The sequence below is a fragment of the Pleurodeles waltl genome, chromosome 5 (assembly GCF_031143425.1).
Source record: "Pleurodeles waltl isolate 20211129_DDA chromosome 5, aPleWal1.hap1.20221129, whole genome shotgun sequence".
NCBI classification, from domain to species: domain Eukaryota; kingdom Metazoa; phylum Chordata; class Amphibia; order Caudata; family Salamandridae; genus Pleurodeles; species Pleurodeles waltl.
This window is the reverse complement of record NC_090444.1, coordinates 59825060-59844457: the sequence shown is the minus strand read 5'-3', so window position 1 is coordinate 59844457 and position 19398 is coordinate 59825060. Positions and strand designations below refer to the sequence as shown.

General features: G+C 45.7%; 1 protein-coding gene across 2 annotated transcripts in view; it reads left to right on the top strand.

The window, feature by feature from the left end:
- LOC138295335 (tyrosine-protein kinase-like) overlaps positions 1 to 19398 on the top strand; it is a 195513-nt gene that overhangs the window by 45012 nt on the left and 131103 nt on the right. For both annotated transcript variants that reach the window (XM_069233563.1, XM_069233564.1), the window contains exon 3: positions 8343 to 8503. In XM_069233563.1, coding sequence (XP_069089664.1) covers positions 8343 to 8503 — 161 coding nt within the window. The remainder of the gene's footprint in view (positions 1 to 8342; positions 8504 to 19398) is intronic.

Sequence of the window (19398 nt, the reverse complement as noted above, 5' to 3'; positions counted from 1 at the left end):
CCTTTTTTTTGGATAGGGGTATTGGCATGCCTATGGTGGCTCCACTAAATATTTTTTTTCTACAAATTCCCTGGTTTCTACTGGCCTTTCTACCCCTTGGAGGGGAAGATTAGGAGTAATTCCCCATTAGCCCCCGGGAGGCAGAAAAACTGCTTATGCTTTATTTAGTGGTGAGGGCATGGCCATGCCTATGCTGGGCAGCTTCCACCCCTACCTTCTTTTTTTGTATCCCTGAGGTCTAGTGAAGTTTCTGCCCCGGGGGGGGGGGGTAGATTGGAGGTAAGCACCCCTCCATCTACCCCCTGGGGGCAGAAAGACTAAAGGTTTTACCATGGTGGGGGGCACAAGCCCTTGCTTAAGGGGCTGCTCGCCCATGTCCCTGGGGCCTAATGGATGGATCCCTGCTTGGGGATCGCTTTCCTGTGGCAATCCCGAAGCAGGGATCGACTGTGCAGAGGTACCATTGAAAAGAGGAGAGACTTCCCTTTCCAAGGATATCTCTCCCAAAGTAGTCAGTGAGATATGTCTCCGAGCACTGATGCAGTAAAACAAACCCATTGGCTCATTTTGCTTTCACTTTTCTGTAATGACATCAGCGCGCTTTGCGCAATGATCATCATCACACAAAAAACACTCAGGCTGCCCTGGAAGCTCTTCCCGAGCAGCTCAAGGTTAAAAATAAAATAAAGGACTACCTGCGCTGCAGGGCACAAGAGGGGCCTTTATTTCCTCCCCAGTGTTGGCCGACACCCACACTGTGGAGGTAGTGAGGTTGTTGGCAATTGGCTGATGGCCGCACTTGAAAGGTTAAACAATGGTCCCATCCTTTTGGACTCTTGGTTTGTCCAACGGATTTAATCCTCATAATTCAGAGTCGAGCAATGCTGTCTTCTTGATAACAACAAACAAACACAAATGATGAATGGAATGCAGAACCAATCAAACATTCACTCCCAGGCACAGATCAATTCTTTTGCTCACCATGACACCCCAGTTTGGACCCAGCCATATTCAAATCAGTCTTGACCCTGATCCCCATGGGAACAGTCCAGCCCGAACTGCTAGGCCCTCCCTGGACCGGAAACAAGCATCCTGGGACCTGTTTCAGGGTATCACCCTTCATCAGAAGAATGGGGAACAGGGTCAAGACTGATTTGCATATGGCTGGGTCCATACTGGAATGACATGGCAAGCAAAAAAACTGATGGATTAAACCAAGATCTGTGGCTGGGTGTGAATGTTTGATTTGCTCTGCCTTCCGTCCATCATCTGTTGTTTTTGCTTTTGTCTTCTTGATAACAGCCAAATAAACACACTGATGTACTATTTCTATTGTGCAGGCTCACTCAGAGCTCAGTCACTCAGAGCTTAACTTCCTAACACAATCTGAAATAAGCCATACATCTGGGGCCAGATTTATCAAATGATTGTGTTGCCCTTGTGTCACACAAGGTGACGCAATGGTAACGGATTCCTTTAGTCAGATTTACTAAGCCACGCAAGGCCACCTGGCATGGCCCTGCATTGTTTGGTAAATCTGGAGTAATGTAGGGCAGCTCAAGTTGCTGTCTTGCATTATTCTGAGCTGGGAAGGTGTTACATGGGTGGAGCATGCGTCTTTCCACACATTCACTTATGCTTTTTGGCGCATTCCCAGATTGGTAAACCTGGGAATGTGTCAGAATCGTACACCTTCCCGATAGAGGCACAACGAGCAGAAATATATGGATTTCTCCTCGTTGTTTCCTCTTTCTAAGTGTGCTGAATCCTGCAGCACACTTAGAAAAGAAGATGTCCTTTTCTGCACAAAAACAATCCAGCCTGCAACTCAGACATGGTCTACGTTGGAATTGCCATATTTTGGTGCATCAGTAAACCACATATCCATCTGTTTAGGACACTTCATGGGAACATTGCACTTTCTCTCCTTCCATTCACATCCTGTGCTGTGTTTAGAGCTGGGCTGCGGTAATCAGCCCATTTTCTTTAACGCTTGCAAGATCAGCAATCAAGTCCTTTGATAGGGCTCTGCTACTTAAAGAGCCGGGTGACGCTGATGCATAGTGGATGCACTACTGGTGCACTGAAAGTGCGTCAAAGCAAGCCAGCCTGCGCCCGTCCGTGCCAAGACCGCAACGAGCGCCTCAACCCCTGACAAAATCTCTTTGTCTATAAAATATTCCAGAAATCAGCTGCTAAAACTTAACATAGGTAAGCCATCTTTATGCAATACTATAGATTGTAGGCAAATTTATGGTCATGTTCTTTGCAGTAACTGCAAGCTGGTTGCCCAGATGGACTTATTAACCATAAACATGACTTTTTCAGCCATTTAGAAACACATATCCCCAACTTGACTTTTTTAATGACAACTGGGGCCAAAGAAACCTCGAATCCCGAGTTGAAAGATGCTTTACCACCTGGATTTGCCATCTCTAGGATAGATCGAGTAATCAGACGTGAAGGGGGTCTTGCTGTGGTTTTTCTTCACCATCTTGAAAGCCAGGTAATGCTTTTCAGTTGTAAATTAACAGGGAATAGCTGTTTTATGGGACTCTTGATTTACAGGCCACTAGGTCTCAAAGCAAAAGTTTTGGATGGCCTAGTTGACATAGTTGAATCGTGTGTAATTTCCTAAGTCTATGATTTTAGGTTTTCACCTAGAGGATGGCAATAATAAAGATTCTAAGCATCTTATTGACATACGAGAAGGGTTTAGCCTGGGTCAGCAGGTAAATGCTGCTACGCATGTTGCTGGACATACACTTGATGCCATTTTTTTCCAATGACCCAGATTTAGAAGTTACAGACGTATTACCTGTAGGCAGGTCAGACCATAAAGTCATTCATTTTTGCTTAAAATCAGCCACACCAATTTCTTTTAGCAGTAATAATACTCAAGACAAAAAGTACTGAGCCTGGAGTGAAATTAATCAATCTGAAATTAAGTGAGGTTTTAGAGAGGACACAAACCTCAATGTTGGAAGATGCCAATCCAACCGTGGGCAATTATGCTAACTGGCTAAGGACAGCTATTAATGAGTTAGCACCACAAACATTATTACAAGTCATAGAAGTAGGCCTTCAGCGCCATGGTTCTCCTGCCAGCTCAGGGAGCTGAAATGGAAATGTAGAAGACAGGAAAACATTTGGAGAAAAGATTATTGTGAGGAAGAAAAAGTAAAATATAAACAACTCATTCATGAATATAAAAATATAAAAATCAGATTGTTAGGGAAATAACGCATTATTTTTCAGAGAAGATTGATTCAGCAAAAAATTCTTCAAGAGAACTTTCAAAACAGTGCAAGTCCTGTCTTCAACTTAGCTAGCTGCACAGCTCCTGTCAGGATTTTTGTGATAAGTTAGGTGACTTCTTTAAAAATAAAGTGGAAGATATTTATGATAAATTAAACAACAGCGGTAGAAATTGCTCCTCGTGCTCTGATATGGCCGTAGCTCAGGAGGGTGATTCCTTTGTTGAATTTTCTCCCCTTACAGAAGTCAAGGTTTTGGAGGGGGTAGCTAAAACAATATCAGGAGCACCAACTGATCCTGGTCTTCCAAATATTGTTCACACAATTGCGGGAATAATGGTTCCTTCTCTAACTTTGTTACTAAATTCTATTATGGAATCTGGTAACTTCCCTTAGGATTGGAATAAGGCTTCTGTTTTCCACTACTGAAAAAACCTACATCTAGACCGTAAGGAAGTAAAGAATTATCGACCTATAGCATGGCTGCTTTTTCCAGCAAAGATTTTGGAAAAACAAATGAATAACTCGCTCTCCAAATACCTAACAGGCTAATAAACTTTCTTCTTCTTACTATTTTCTGCTTCAAGTTCTAAAAAAAGTTCTTTCTTTCATACCATAAGATTTGCAAAAATCAGTTGTTACTGCTTTAATCCTATCAAGATTGGATTACTGTAATGCCTTAGATCTAGGCATTCAACATCGCTCCCTAAGAAAACTTCAGAGCATGCAGAAAGTTGCAGCATGACTTTTAAAGAAAATCCCGAAGTTTGAGTCAGTCTGAGGCGTTGCAAGAGCTTCACTGGCTCCCTGTAATGAAGAGAGTTGTTTTTAAAGCCTTATGCCTAGCATACAAATCACTATGGGGGTCATTACAACCTTGGCGGACGGTGTTAAAGCGGCGGTAAGACCGCCAACAGGCTGGCGGTCTTTTTTTGAGTATTATGACCATGGCGGTTACCGCCATGGTCATCCGCCGCTTCTCCGTTCTGCCCGCCAGGGCGGAGACGACTGCTGGGCTGGAGACCTGGGTCTCCAGCCCGGCGGCCGTCACAATACCGCCGCCGGTATTTTGACCCGTCTTACCGCCGTGGATTTCCAGCGGTAGGAACCACCATGAAATGCATGGCAGTAAGCACTATCAGTGCCAGGGAATCCCTTCCCTGGCACTGATAGGGGTCTCCCCCACCCCCCACCCCGACTCCCTCCCCTACACCCCCCACCACCACTGCCACCCCCCAAAGGTGGCAGGGCCCCCCTCCCCACCCCGACCCCCGACATTACCTTACACATACAGACCTGACACGCACGCAGGCACCACCAACACACATACACGCACACACACCGACATACATACCAACATCCACACACACAGTCAGACACGTACACCCACATTCACACATTCACGCACACATCCACACAGACATACCTACAGACATACACGCACTCATTCCCAAAACACACAGCACCCCCGCAAGCATACACGCACTCACACCCCCCCTACATACACAGACGCACATCCACATGCACCCACACAACACACAACACCCCTCTCCCCTAACGGACGATCGACTTACCTGTTCCGTCGATCCGCCGGGAGGGGACGGGAGCCATGGGGCAGCTCCGCCGACACCACACCGCCAACAGAACACCGCCACGCAGAATCACAGGACGTGATTAGCTGGGCGGTGTTCTGTTGGCGGTGGAGGTGGAGCAACCTCCACTTCCCCGCCGCCCGCAAGTATGGTTGTTGGCGGCTCTCCATCGGAAAAACGACAGAGGGCAGCCAACGGTCTTAATACACCGAGCGGCAAACCGCCACTACTGGCGGTCTTCCGCACAGCGGTCCCTTGGCGGTCTTGTTAAAAGACCGCCGAGGTTGTAATGACCACCTATATGGCAGAGGCTCACCCTACTTTGCAAGACATTGTACCTGGTATGCTCCCAGGAGAACCCTCCATCCCGCACATTCTAGGTTTGTTAGTTTTTCCAAATTCAGAAGAAGCTGCTGGGGAGATAAAGGGCCTTATTACAACTTTGGAGGAGGTGTTAATCCTTCCCAAAAGTGACGGTAAAGTGACGGATATACCACCAGCCGTATTACGAGTTCCATAGGATATAATGGACTCGTAATACGGCTGGTGGTATATCCGTCACTTTACCGTCACTTTTGGGACGGATTAACACCTCCTCCAAAGTTGTAATAAGGCCCAAAGTGTTTTGTATATCACGTTCCAAATTTGGAATGTTACCTTTTCAATTAGAAGTCAGCCTAAATATCTCAGCTTTAGGAAGCTACTTCAAACGTTGTTTTTTCATTCTTAAATAGTTTTGGTTGGCTGTTAGTAGCTCGCTTTGTTTCTCTGTTCCTCTCTCTACATCTGTGGACTTAGCGCCACAACGCCGTTTGGTGCTTCATAACAGATCTTACCCAGCTCATTGCTATTCATTTTCTCAATCACAGAGGATGAAGGGCTGAGTAGACTCCAGGGTAGAACCTGGGACGAGGGGGAGCACACAGATTCTACAGTGGATCCATAGGTTTAATGACCCATTGGATCTGAATTTTCTAAAAGAAGTCTGTAACTGACTATGGCGAAGAGCTTACCTGGGCATGTCTCTTACCCGTCCAGAAAGCTCTCTTATCTCCCTGTTACAAGCACAATACTTATGGCTCTATAATAACTTGTTTTTGTATTGCTGTTAATACTTTTGTTTTGCTTTTTCAAGCAGTGCAAATAACAGGCATTGGTATAAACTGGTTTAACAGCACTCAAATGATTGACCTTAGAAAGATAAAAGGCTGTGTCGGCCTTTCTAGGATTCAGAATTTTGATCTGCAGAGTACACAAATGGCAACTGGTTACCTCGCTGAGTCATGCTACCAGCTAGATATCATTAATGTCTGCTATTTGACTCCAATTCTCCACTTGTGATACAACTGCTAACTCATAGACACCTAACACTAATGTGACTCAGCTTCTGGTTCAACATTAATGGCCTTATTACGAGTATGGCGGTCTATAGACCGCCACACTCGTGGTGGCAGTCTGGACTGCCGCCAATGCGGTGGTTCTACTGCCACATTACAACCCTGGCGGTCGGACCGCCAGGGAACCGCCAGCTCCACCAGGATCTTCGTATGGAGGTGGCGGAGATCCTAATTCACCAGGGCAGCGCTGCAAGCAGTGCTGCCCTGGGAATTAAGAGCTCATTCTCTGCCAGCGGTTTCATGGCGGTAGCACCACCATGAAACAGCTGGCGGAGAACAGGTGCAGGGGGCCACAGCGGGGCCCCTGCACTCCCCATGCACTTGGCATGGGCATTGCAGGGGCCCTCCTGGCCAGCAAACTCGCAATGTTCACTGTCTGCTATGCAGACAGTGAACATTGCGAGGGTGCTGGTGCACCCTGCAGAAAACAGCATTGCTGCTGGCTCGATTACGAGCCAGAGACAATGCTGTAGCCTGTCTCCCGCTAGGCCAGTGGGCGGAAACTTATGTTTCCACCCGCTGACCTAGCAGGAAACCCATAATAGCTCTGGGGGGAGGTCGCCGCATAGGCGGCGTGTAGTAGTCTTGAGCCCCGCTGCGCGTGCATTAAAACCTCACTATTTGATTGCACACGCAGCGAAGCTGCTCGCACGAGGCTGTTGTTCGGTGTTCGGTTTTCCTGTCGCGTGTGTGTGCGCGCAGGAATGCCGAACGTCGAGGAGCGGCAGTTTGAAGCAGGGGAGCGACGGCCTGGTCGGCGCTGCGCTGGAGTGATTAGCATGAAATAAACTGAAATGAAATAAACATTTCTTCTCGGATTTCGCGTGCTGGATGTTTCTTCACAGCTTACTTTACGGCGGCCACCATGTTAGGAGTTTGGTGGACGGAGATTTTCGTCTGCCAAACTCATAATAGGGCCCTGTATTCTTAAAATAGGTTCTGAAATGTTTCTGAACTAAATACCTGGTTGGATGCAGCCATTTGTTTTGTGTTTTGTAGCACCTAAAGTGGTTCTGAGTTTAAGAGGCACTTTGTTCCCTCTACCCCATGCATAACAAAGTGCTCGGGTTGTCTAAATGTTAACAGGAAGGCTCTACTTACCAGCAAGTAAGCACCAGTTACTTATTTAAATGGAGGCGTAACACGAGGGGCTTGGGGGGTTCCTGCACATACTACAAAGGTCCCCTCCATATCCGAGAGAAATAATTTGTGCATTACACTGCAGCAGCATATCGTACCCTCAACCCTAGTTCCTGTGCCACTGGTGGCAAAGTGTGCAATGAGAACTGGAAAGGAGTCATTATGCAGATTCACATGGCAATTGCAAAATTCCATACATCATGAATGACACTTAAAATCAACCAATGACTGATGAATGTGGGCTGATCAGTCTGTGAATACCACTTTCAGCTATGAGTGGCAGAGAAGTGCTGAACTTTTGTCCCTCTCTCCTTCTCGCTCTCTGGGTGCAGATCATATCAGCTCTGTGAAACACCTCACTCTCTCTTTGACCAGACCTAAAATGCAAAAGGAAAGAAAGTGGATATGTGGCACTGATGAACAAAACAAACATTGAATAAGAAGAAAGCAAATGAGAGTGACAAGAAAGATACAGCATTGTACAAAGTCAACTGTGAGTTGAGTTGTTAGTATGGCCGAAAGAGGTCTTTCGACAACCGACTAATGAAATCTGTCTCTAGGCGAGACATAAAAAAAGGTACAAAGAAGTGAGGAGGAGACAGAAAGGTAGGTTCAGAGCTGGCCTGCATGATGGGCGAGGTCATAAATGTAGCAAAGAACAAGTCCTTGTGAGAAGTGAATTCCGCATGTAAAGTCCACCAACATCTAGTTTGATTCTGCTCTGCGTTGTCCTAGTACCTGCAACACTAATGTGACTCAGCTTCTGGTTCAACATTATGGGCCTTATTATGCTTCCCATGTGTACCTGTCATTTGTTCCTGTTTATTCTGTATGGTTCCAATGTTTGGGGACTTTATTAAGAAGTTGTTGTCTATGTTGCTCAGGATACACCCTGGCAAACACTACTCATATTTGTTTAGAGATATCTTACCCAGTGTGTTTCTTTTTTTTTTCAGTGCGGATCAGGAAGTTGGTCAGACACTACCAAATTGCGACCTCAGACAAAAGCTTCTATCTCGTGCAGAGAAAGAAGTTTCACTCTCTTGAGAAACTGGTGAAATATTACTCCAAGAATGCTGATGGGCTGTGCACAAAACTGGAGCTGCCCTGTGTGAAGGTGAGAGGGGGCAGGAACAGGTTGGGTACACTTTGTGTTGGGCATTAAATAGGGACAGAGCCTTTGTGAGCAGTTATCAGGACACATTTAAAACTCTACATTCATATTTCAGAGAAATAATGACATATGGCCTGCACCTCTCACTTTTACAAACTTTTGGAAAGATGAAAGTGATCATCCACTAGCATTACCACACTCCTGCCAGCTAAACGCTTACTCAAGTCATGCCTGTCTCCTGTCATCAAGCCCCCGGCACAGACAAGCCAACATGGTAAAAAAGTTGTTGACCATCGCCCACCTTCAGATCGCATCCCATTCATGGCCAAGAAGTCAAGGCCAAAATATGTATTTTTTTCAATACATTACGTACAATATTGCGTAGTCAACATGTAATCAGAAAAAAACACATAAGTTTATGTAACTCCTCCCCCTTTAGTGCTGCAGCACTGACACCATCCAGGGCACAGAAGGTCACATTGTGCATGCATATTGGAAAACTGCAGTATCTGCATGCAAATTGCTTGGCAGGTTGTGCATTGGCCAATCAGTTGGTGGGTCTGCCCCATCCGATGTTCAAACTGTCGCTTAAAGACCTATTGGCGTTGGTTCTGTACACCATGTGCATGATGTATTTGCTGCTTATACCAGTTTCCTTCCTCAACCACCTGCAGCAGCGTTTACTACTGTAGGCTGATGCAGGTGCATCCTTTCAACTCTACTAGAGCAGTTAATCAATGTCCACTGTGATAAGGGGGAAGCTACTGATGTCAGATGTCACTGTTATGATGACACAAACAACTGCCACATGTCTCAACCAATCAAGGAGAAAGAAATGAGGTCCTGTACATGGTCTGTGGAACCACACAGACCATGAGTTGCCAAGCACCTCTTTTTTATGCAGTGACTTTTGGGTGTCGAACATCATAGTTTACTGATGAACGGTTGTGTGGTTGAATGTCCGAGACGCATAGGGCCTGATTACTAAGCTGGCAGTCTTCAGACTGTCAGCCCCGTAGTGGCGGTCAGGACCGCCGCTGTTGTGGCGGTCTGACCGCCACATTAAAACCCTGGTGGTCAGACCGCCAGGGTCCCACCAGCACCGTCATGGTCCATGATCCCGATGGCCTGGCATTGGCGGAGATCGTAATCCGCCAGGGTAGCGTTGCATGCATTGCTACACTGAGGAAAAAATGACCTCATTCTCGGCCACCATGAAAAGGCTGGCGGAGAACAGGTTCAGGGGGCCACAGGGCTGCCGCTGCTCTGCCCATGCACTTAGCATGGGCGCACAGGCCATGCACTTGGCATAGGCAGTGCAGGGGCCCCCTGCCCAGCACTGTCGTAATGTTCACTGTCTGCGAGGGTACTGGTACACCTTGCGGTCTACAGCATTGCAACTGGCTCGTTTACGACCTGCACTACTTTGTGAGGCATGTTTTAGAATGTGCTTATGAAAAACAGCGGAACCCAGAGCAAATGTAGAGCATGGTTCTCATTATTTTACAGGCACAAAGGGACTTATTTATGAGAGGCTTATGCCACTGTAACCTCACTTTTCGTGACTCTCTGGCAGCGCTAACTTCTCAACCATGTCTATGAGGCCACACAAAGGCTTTGAATGGCCTCATAGATATGGAGTAAGGCAAAGCAGCGCAAGTTGCTGCGTTGCCTTACTCTGCCACAAGGAGGCGCTCCATGGGAGTTGCAGTGGGTTTTCCCATGCAACACCCATAGATTTTGGCGCTTCCCCACATTTACTTAATCATGTAAACCCGGGGAAGTACCAAAACCTCCTTAGGTGAGGCGTAACAAGGAGAAATATTTTTATTTCTCCTCATTTGTTTCTCTTTCCATGTGTGCTGCATCCTGCAGCACACATAGCAAGAGGAAAATGCCTCTCAGGATTGTTTTTGTGGAGGCAGGTGTCTCTTCCTGCACAAAAACAATCCTGCATGCAACGCAGGAACCCTTGCACCATGGTACAAGAGTGACTGCCTTGGCGCTAGGCTCTCAAAATGGTAGCAGCGCAGGGAGAAAGGAAAGGAATGCACCGCATTGCATAAATACAGTGGATTCCTGCCGTTTCACTTTGGCGTAGGGAAGCCCAGCAAGGTGACTTGCAGCACTGCCCTACACCAAAACCATGTAAGTATGGGCCAAACTTTATAAATTTGGATCTTCTGAGCCAAATGCAACCCTTGTCTCACTGCGAGGCATGGGCAAAATACATGAGTTAGACGCAGAGAAAGATGGTTGCCACAGGTCAAATGCCAAGCCCAACATAATTTTATTTTCCCAGTTCATCTTACTGTAGGTGTTGTTTTACTCCTTTGACATTAGCATCCCAAAAGTGTCACTGTCGCTCTAGCTCCCTTGGTCATGGCAGGCATCCCATATTGTCTCCTAGAATTGGTTACGAGACCCAAGTATCCTGCAGCAAGCTAGAGACTGCTGCTTGTCTCCCTACTTTTTCCATAGCCAAGCACTGGATGTAAAGGATGAGCAGCTGTCCATCTCATTTGTGAAGGTGCTTGGCAGTGCCATCCGTCCTGTTCATGTGCTCACTCTCTAAGTCACAACTTGACCTACTGAAATCCTCGAATGATCCACAGAGGAGAAGGTGAAGAATCCTTCGTTCCCCACTAAAAAGATGATTTCAGAACCAGTCGCGGCTTGCGCTAAAATGAAGGGGCGGGGCAGAACACGTGTGGTGGGAGATTAAATTAAATTAAAAATACAAAATTTAAAAAACCACTTACCTTCTCCTCCGGGCGTCGCTCCTCTGTCTCTCGTGGACTGCAGGCACAGGCTCCCATCCTGCCCTGCGGCCAATCCTGACGCTGCTCAAAGCAGCGTTAGGATGGGCTGGGAGCGCCCAGAGTGCAGGCTCTCTCCAGCCCAACAGCCCGGCTGCAGAGAGCCCTGTGCGCATGTGTGTTTGGCCGGACTGAGACGCCCAGCCAAACACACATGCGCTCTGATGGGGATAAACACAGTTTATGATCGTTTTTTAGGAAAAGGTTTGCAGCTGTCAGGGGGGTGACGCTCCTCCGTCCTTATGGAGGAGCCGCCCCTGTTCAGAACAACAAACACAATTCGTGGCTATATCGGCTGATGCGGTGAGGTGGAAAAAGATAATGTAACACAGGAGGACGGTACACTTACTGGTGACTGCTATTCCTATGCCTCCTACAATTTTAGAGGTTACATTTACATCTCTTTGGCATCAAAAGTCTATTCACACACACACAACTCTCCCACTCAGTGAGGATTAGGGAGCAGATGCATGATGGAGTACACAGCTATTCCCTCACTCGGGTTGCATGTAAAAATGAATTTGACCTCTCGATTAATAATTTGTTTAAAAATCTCTAGAAGAAGAATGCAGTTCTAGTGTCCTTCTGGAATGCTGAGAGCATCCCATTGTCTACTTTGTAAAAGAATACACTCTGCAGGTAATCAGGTTTGGTCATTGACATTGTGGACGTGCACCCAACTACTAGACTCCTGCTTTTTTATGGCGTTTGGACAAAATATTGAAATTTTAATATTGTGATACAAGAATATTGCCTGAAGAATATTGTGATGTTGGAAATATCATTGAGAAGACGACCACAGTTGAGAATATTTTTTTTAATGTTGTTTTTAGTGTTGTTGTTTATAATATTGTTTTTTCAATATTTTTTAATTGTACTGTTTTTTTGTGCTATATTTTTGGTCTTGTTTTTATAGAATATTGTGATAAAATATGTATTTTCATATTTAGAAGATAACATGTTTTAACTTTTTTGCTGCATATTTAGTTTTCTTTTTCAATTTTTAGTAGCGAGATGTATGATTTATAGGAGAAATGGTTAGTGAGGTTTAGATACATATATTTTATTTACTCAAAACGCACATCCGTATCCTGCATAGAATAATGCACCATCTCAAGATGGCGTCCGTTGGATGAATTCCTATTTAGTCCTTCCTTTCTTTTCAATGTATGATCTGTGGTTTTAGCAAGCATGTGATATAATCATGTGCAGAGAATGAGGAGGTCTATATATACATTGCATACTTGGGCTCTAATTTCTGATTATAGGCATATACATATTAGGCCACTCTGTATTAATCATGAGTGTCAATTTAGGTTTGTACCCCCATCATCTCCTTGGTTATATTGCCCACCAAAGTCTTTGGGCTCTTTTGATTTTTTGAATATTGAGAACCTTGCATTTATGCATGATGCTTTCAAGTGATCCAATATATACACCTGTGTTTTACATATATACATAGAACATTGTAGTATTTTAAGATGACGGCTGTTTGATGTACTTTATTTCAGTCCCTTTTCTGTTGTGCACAACATAGGGAGTATGGGTTCACACAATCTGTTTGCTGATTAAAATTTTCCACAAGTCTTAGCCCTGAGTGTGAGTAATCTTTGTTTGAGGTGTGCCTATACATATATATATATATATATATATATATATATATATATATATATATATATATATATATATATATATATATATATATATATTACCTAGTGGTGGCCGCCACTAGATAGTTATAGTTAGGACCATGTTAGGGAAAGCGTTTTTTGACTTGCCCATATCTTTGGCACCGTTTGACTAATCTTAACGAAACTTTAAAAAAAGGTGTCACTGTGATTCTGGTGGCGCATAGAAAGTTTGGGGGTGATCCATCAAGCGGGGGCCGAGAAAAAGGGGCCTGAAAAAGGTTGTGTTTCCCATGTTAATTTCCTTAGCATTTTTTAGACACGACTACAGGCCGAACCACTGGGCGGAATTACACCATATTTGGCAGAAAGCTAGCTGTCGGTACACAGATCACGCTTTTGGTTATTTGGTGTGATTTTTGAGAAATTTAGGGAAATTCACATTTGTATATCTCTGGCCGCTGAGACTTCATGACTATTTCGCGGAGATCATGAAGTATTCGTGAATATGCATGACAAAGGGAGTGCACTAATTAGCTGGCTGCAACCCAAACAGAAAGTTATGGCTGCCATTTTATATATTGGGACACAGTCCCTGGGGCTGAAAAGTGTTTTTAGAAATTAAAATAAAGGGTGAGCATGGAGTTAGTCTGACCCGTGGGCCATAATATAGAAGTGTTTGTAGGTAAAGTTAATATGTAAAAAAATATTTTTCTAATGCCATGCGATATTCACGAATACGTTGCGAATGCTGTGCGTGGAACCCTGTGTAACATCATGATGAACTTGCGAATAACGGTGACAACAACAAAAAATTTGGGAAGTGTCAAATAGCTAATTTTCTTTGGTGATAGCAGTAGTGATACACTCATGCTTGCCCTAACAGATGTACTCAGGTACTAATCCACAAAATGAGAGACACACTGAGGGCCTCATTATGAGTTTGGGGGGCAACGGAGGCCTCCCGCCAAACTCGTTAGGTCAGAAGACTGCCAGTTTGGTTTTCCACCTGCTAGTCCTACTATGAGTTTCCCGCTGGGCCAGCAGGCTGAAACATCATTTCCACCTGCTGGCCCAGTGGGAAACTACCCACAACGTTGCTGTAATCAGGCCAGCGGCAATGTTGCAGGGCATCGGGTGCGACAGCACCCCGCGCACTGTTCACTGCTAGTAATTCAGGCACTGAAAAGCGCGACAGGGCTGCCCATGGGGACCCCTGCGCTGCCCATGCCAAGTGCATAGGCAGTGTAGGGGCCCCCATGGAGCCCTCGGCATCCCGTCTCCACCAGCCTTTGCATGGCAGTGGAACCGCAATTAAGTCAGCGGTGGAGAAGGGACTCATAATTCCCAGGGCAGCCGTTGGCCGGTCTAAAAGTGGCTGTGACGGAGGTCAGACTGTGTCCACGGTCATAATGTGGCTGTCAGACTGCTGCTTTGGAGGCGGTCCGACTGCCACCACGTGTCTGGCGGTCCTAGGGCCTGCGACCCTGATGCAGTGACTCACAGAGTGAGTGAGACTCTCATGCAGTCACTCAGACACTCACTAATACCCTTATGCACTGAATGATAGATGCACCTAGACTTTCACGCACTCACTCACACTCCCATTCAGCATCTCATGCACTCACTCAGAAACCAACTCCTAGTATTTGCACACAGTGAAAGACTGATTCAGAGTCTCATGTGTTCACTCACATATCCACTCAGACCCTAATGGACTGAGTGAGAGACTCACTGACATCTTTAAGTACTCACACATACAGCCAGTGAGACTCTCAAGCACTCACTCAGCGACCCAACAAGAATATTACGTACCCAGACCCAATCAGTGTTATGCACTCACTCACAGACTCCCTGACACTGTTGCACACTCACTGAGTGACATAATCAGACTGCTATGCACTAACTCACAGGCTCACTGACAGCGTTATGCACTCACTCAGAGATGCAGTGAGACTGACATGGAGTAAGTGACACACCCATTCATACCCTCATGCACTTACTCAGAAACTCACCTACATCGTTACACACTCACAGATCACTCATAGATCCACTTAGACTCTGGCACACTTTCTCACACACCCAGTGAGACCCTCATGAACTCAGACAGATGTACCCATTTACGTACTAACTCAGACCCACAGTCCCTTTATATAGAATTCAAATAGTTACTTAAACTTACGTATACGTAGTGCAAGAAATTCATATATCTCTCTGTTGACTATCTTAGAATGTTAAAATGGATGTCTGATTCTCATTTTTTTTTAAATATATACCTATTATTTTTTAAAGGGCTGATGTGCATTGGAAGCTTCCTTTTGTTTTCGTTTTTTGTGGCATAGTCACGAATATCACAACGTCTTTGCGAATATTTTGGATTCACTTATAGCAATGAAAAATACTATACATTAAAAAAACATAGAACTTCACAGAAAAATACAAAGGTTACAGGGATGTTATAGTTAGGTTCCGAATTTACTTGTACAAAACCATAGAAATTCAGCAGTTATAGTTAGAGTTCTTTCAAATAACTAAAGCTTGCCGTCCTAAGGTAACTGTATCTCGATCCTTCACCATGCACAGCTAATTACTCTACACTTTATATAATTAATGACATATTCTATGCCATCTTTCATACCTTTAATGCAACATTTGTAATAAACTGACTGATGAGACAACTGTGCAAGGCGAAGGCGCAAGTTATAGTTACCTTAGGACACAAGCTTTAATTACTTGAAAGAACTCAAGAGTAATGAGAATTAAAGGCCATTGGCCAGGACATTAGAAAGTCTCTGCACAGTGCTGTGCACCAGCTTGACTCAAAATCACTGCCAAAGAACCTCCACAGGAAGGAGCATCAAGTGGGCATGCTGGCACTTGGGTGGAGTCAGATTTGGGATGGGTGGGGTGGAATTCACTTTGGGATGGGTGGACTTAACTTTGGGAGGGGTGGCTTAACTTTTGGAGGGGTGGGCTTCTTCTTTGTGGTGGGAGGGGTGTGGCTGGTTTTGGGGGGGGCAGGTGCAACAGGGGAGGACTTGGATGTGGAAGGGATGCTTTGGGATGTGGGTGGGGTCCTTTTTGTTTTAGGAGGGGGGTTGGGATCACAGGGGTAAGGGCAAGGTCAAAAAGGAAACTTTCTTGGGGAAAATGGGTAAGGACTTCAGAAGGGATTAGGGGTTTGGAATTTGAGGAATTGGTTGTGTCGGCTGTGAGAGTTGATGCTGCTGGTATGTGCGTGTCTGAGGCATGCTTGCATTTGGGTGGTGTCTGTTGCATGTATGAGTGTGGTTATTTGCATTTCTTGGGGATCTGTGAGATGAAGGTGCTGGGTAAAGTGGGATTGGGGGCTGTGTTTGTGGGTGTTGGGGTGGTGTCTGGGCAATGGTGTGTGTGGTGGCTGTGTTTATAGGTGTTGGGGTGGTGTCTTGGTGGTATGGTGTCTGTGGTGTATTGGTCTGAGGGTTATTGGAGTGGTGTCTTTGGGTATGGTGTGTGGTGGCTGTGTCTGTGGGTGATGGGGTGGTTTCTGGAGGTATGGTGTGGTGTGTTAGTCTGTGGGTATTGGGGTGGTGTCTGGGGTATGTTGGGTGTGGTATGTGAGTCTGTGGGTGTTGAGGTGGTGTTTGTAGGTATGTTGGATGTGGTGTGTGGGTCAGTGGCATTGGGATGGTGTCTGTGGGAATGGTGGGTGTTGCCGTGTGCGTGAGTGACTGTTGAGTGTTGAGTGCTAGTGTGTCTTGTGGTGCGTGTGTTTATGTGTGCTGATTGTGTTGTTGAGATGGGTGTGTACAGATCTGTCTGTGTTCTTGGGACAGGTAGGGGAATAAGGAAACAGGATGGGTAAGAGGTAGGTGGTGGGGGAGGATTGTGGGGGGTGGAAGGCTGCGGACAGTGAGGAGGCCAGAACCTAAAAAAATCCCTTTAGGCCTCACGTGGCACTATGAATGCCTTCCAGGTATGCAATCATCTGCTGGAGCTGGCTTCCCTGTACCTGGATGGCATTCAGAATGGCAGTATGACCCACAGAGATACTCCTCAGGAGGTCAATAGCATCCTCACTCAGGGCAGCATGGGTAAAGGGGCAGGGGTGAGGTGCCTGGGGCGAAAGAGATGCCCACCCTCTTGGGTGAGCGGGCACGGCCAACTGGGTGGGGAGCAACAGGGATGTGGTAGCTGAACTGGGGGGTGGCGGCAAGGATGGAACAGGAGCAGGTCCCATGGGTTCGCCACCACTAGAAGTAGCCACTGGAAGAAGAATCTGAAGATGATGATGTGGATCCTGTGTCCTCCATGGCACTCCCCTCACCCACCAGGCCCCTGGGACCCTCTGTGTTGAATGTCTCATGACCGGAGGTACCGTGGCCAGCTGCTTCCCCATTTGGTTCAGCCCTGTCTCCTCCGCTTGCCTGTGCTGATCCTGAAATTACAAAGACAAATAGGTTCACTACATGTGCTTGAGCACACTTGAGCAACAGCTGTGATTAGCAAACATTGCCATAATGTACAGTAGCTCCCAGCCACAAGCACCAGCAAAGTGGTGCCAACATTTGCAACACCATATGCATGCATGCTACATGGACTGTGAACAGTTGCCCATAGGAAATTCAGAATCACAGACAACTCCAATTGCATGGATGAAGTTGTGCAATCACAATAACCATGAATCAAGTAGGAGACCTTATCACCTTGAATGGTTTGCCTTTTTTAAGCATCCCTCAGTAACTTGTCACAAAATAGTAATAGTATGTCAATGCCAAGTTCAATATCACAGATCCCGCACAACATCATGTATCCAGCTAATCTTCATATACCCAATACCACATCATGATGAAATGATGGCCAAATAATCCTGCCATGTTGCTGAAAGAAGTACAGTAGCCGGAAGAAAGTGACGTTGAAACACATATGTCACACTAGACAAACTCCCCAATGGTCACTTCACTGTATATCCATTGTCTAAATAAACTCATGGAGGTTGTACTAATGTTGCTCAGATAGATTATCACATCTTGTACAGAAATGTACACTGGAGACAAATTGGGCAAGATGTCTGGGAGATTTGTTTACAAATATCCACACCACAATGTATCAGTTATCCCCAGGGAAATCACCTCTGTTGATTGGTACTCCTGAGAACACCCTACTCAGATTGTATAACTAAAAGGCAATAGTCCTTTGAATGTTGTAGAGGCCCATGGATACTCAAGTACCTGTAGAAGGCCCTTAACATGTTGATTAGTGGGAAGGCACATCACTGTCCCTTTTTGTCATGCAAACACAGATTCCCTTGGATGAATGGTTCTACACAACCACATATGATTCCCACATTACTGCAAGTCACTCCTTGATGCATGTCAACAGTTAGGCAATGAACCTTCACCATTTAACATGTGCTAATTACTTTGCCAAATGATTCTACATCAATGGCATGAAATGCACATTGAGAGTAAAAACTGTAGTTCTGCCTGTCATGTCTGTCATTGCTTCTGCAATTGTACATGCCAAATTATAAGGAATAACAGGTGAGCATATGTGTGAGCCACCAATCAATGGTGACACTCTTGTCTGTGGCACCACATGAACTATAGCCCCATCACACATGTCCAATTTAAAAGCACATGTTGTCATGCACATGTATGTGAGGGAATCAGACATCATTCCATGAAGACAGGTAGATGATGCATGAAACAACAGTAAAAATTATAAGGCAGAAGTGAAAAGTACACATGCTAACATGTAGGCCCAAGGAATGATGGCAACAGTGATGTCACCAAAGTCATGTCAGTGGACATTCACTACTTATCAAGGGAAAGTATTTGTCTGTGACTGTACCCAGAGGGCAATGTATGCTCTGTGCATGTATGATCGCCACCTTCATGTGACAGACAGTAGTGAGGCACCAGATCTTATGACATACTGAAGACAAGTGGCCTGTGGGGGACAGATGTCTATAAACACATGGCTGAGTACTGTGATCTATTACTTCATGTTGTTTGGGCTGACACATTGAAGACAAGTGGACTGTTGGATACAAATGACATCCACAACAACAAACAACATGACCTGATTGATCACTGTACTCAGCCATGTGTTGGCCATGGATAGTTAATTGGTTGTGGACTGTACTATGTTGTGTCCTAGAACACTGGGCCAATAGGCAAGGCACATTAGCATGCACCAACTACCATACCTACACAAACAATTATTTATCTTGTGTGTCACACATGGCCCATCTCCAATCTTCAGGGGGAGATGGTAGACTCTAACACATTAACTTTGCGATGTAACAGACAGGAATATGCACAGTACTCACCCCCTTGTAGCTGCCGTGCTCCCCTAAAACGCCCAACAAGCTCAGGGTTGGCCACCGCCAGAATGCAGGCCATTAGGGGGTCTGAGACCCCTGCAATTTTCCGGGCCCAGCATCTCAGGTCCTCCCACCTCTTCC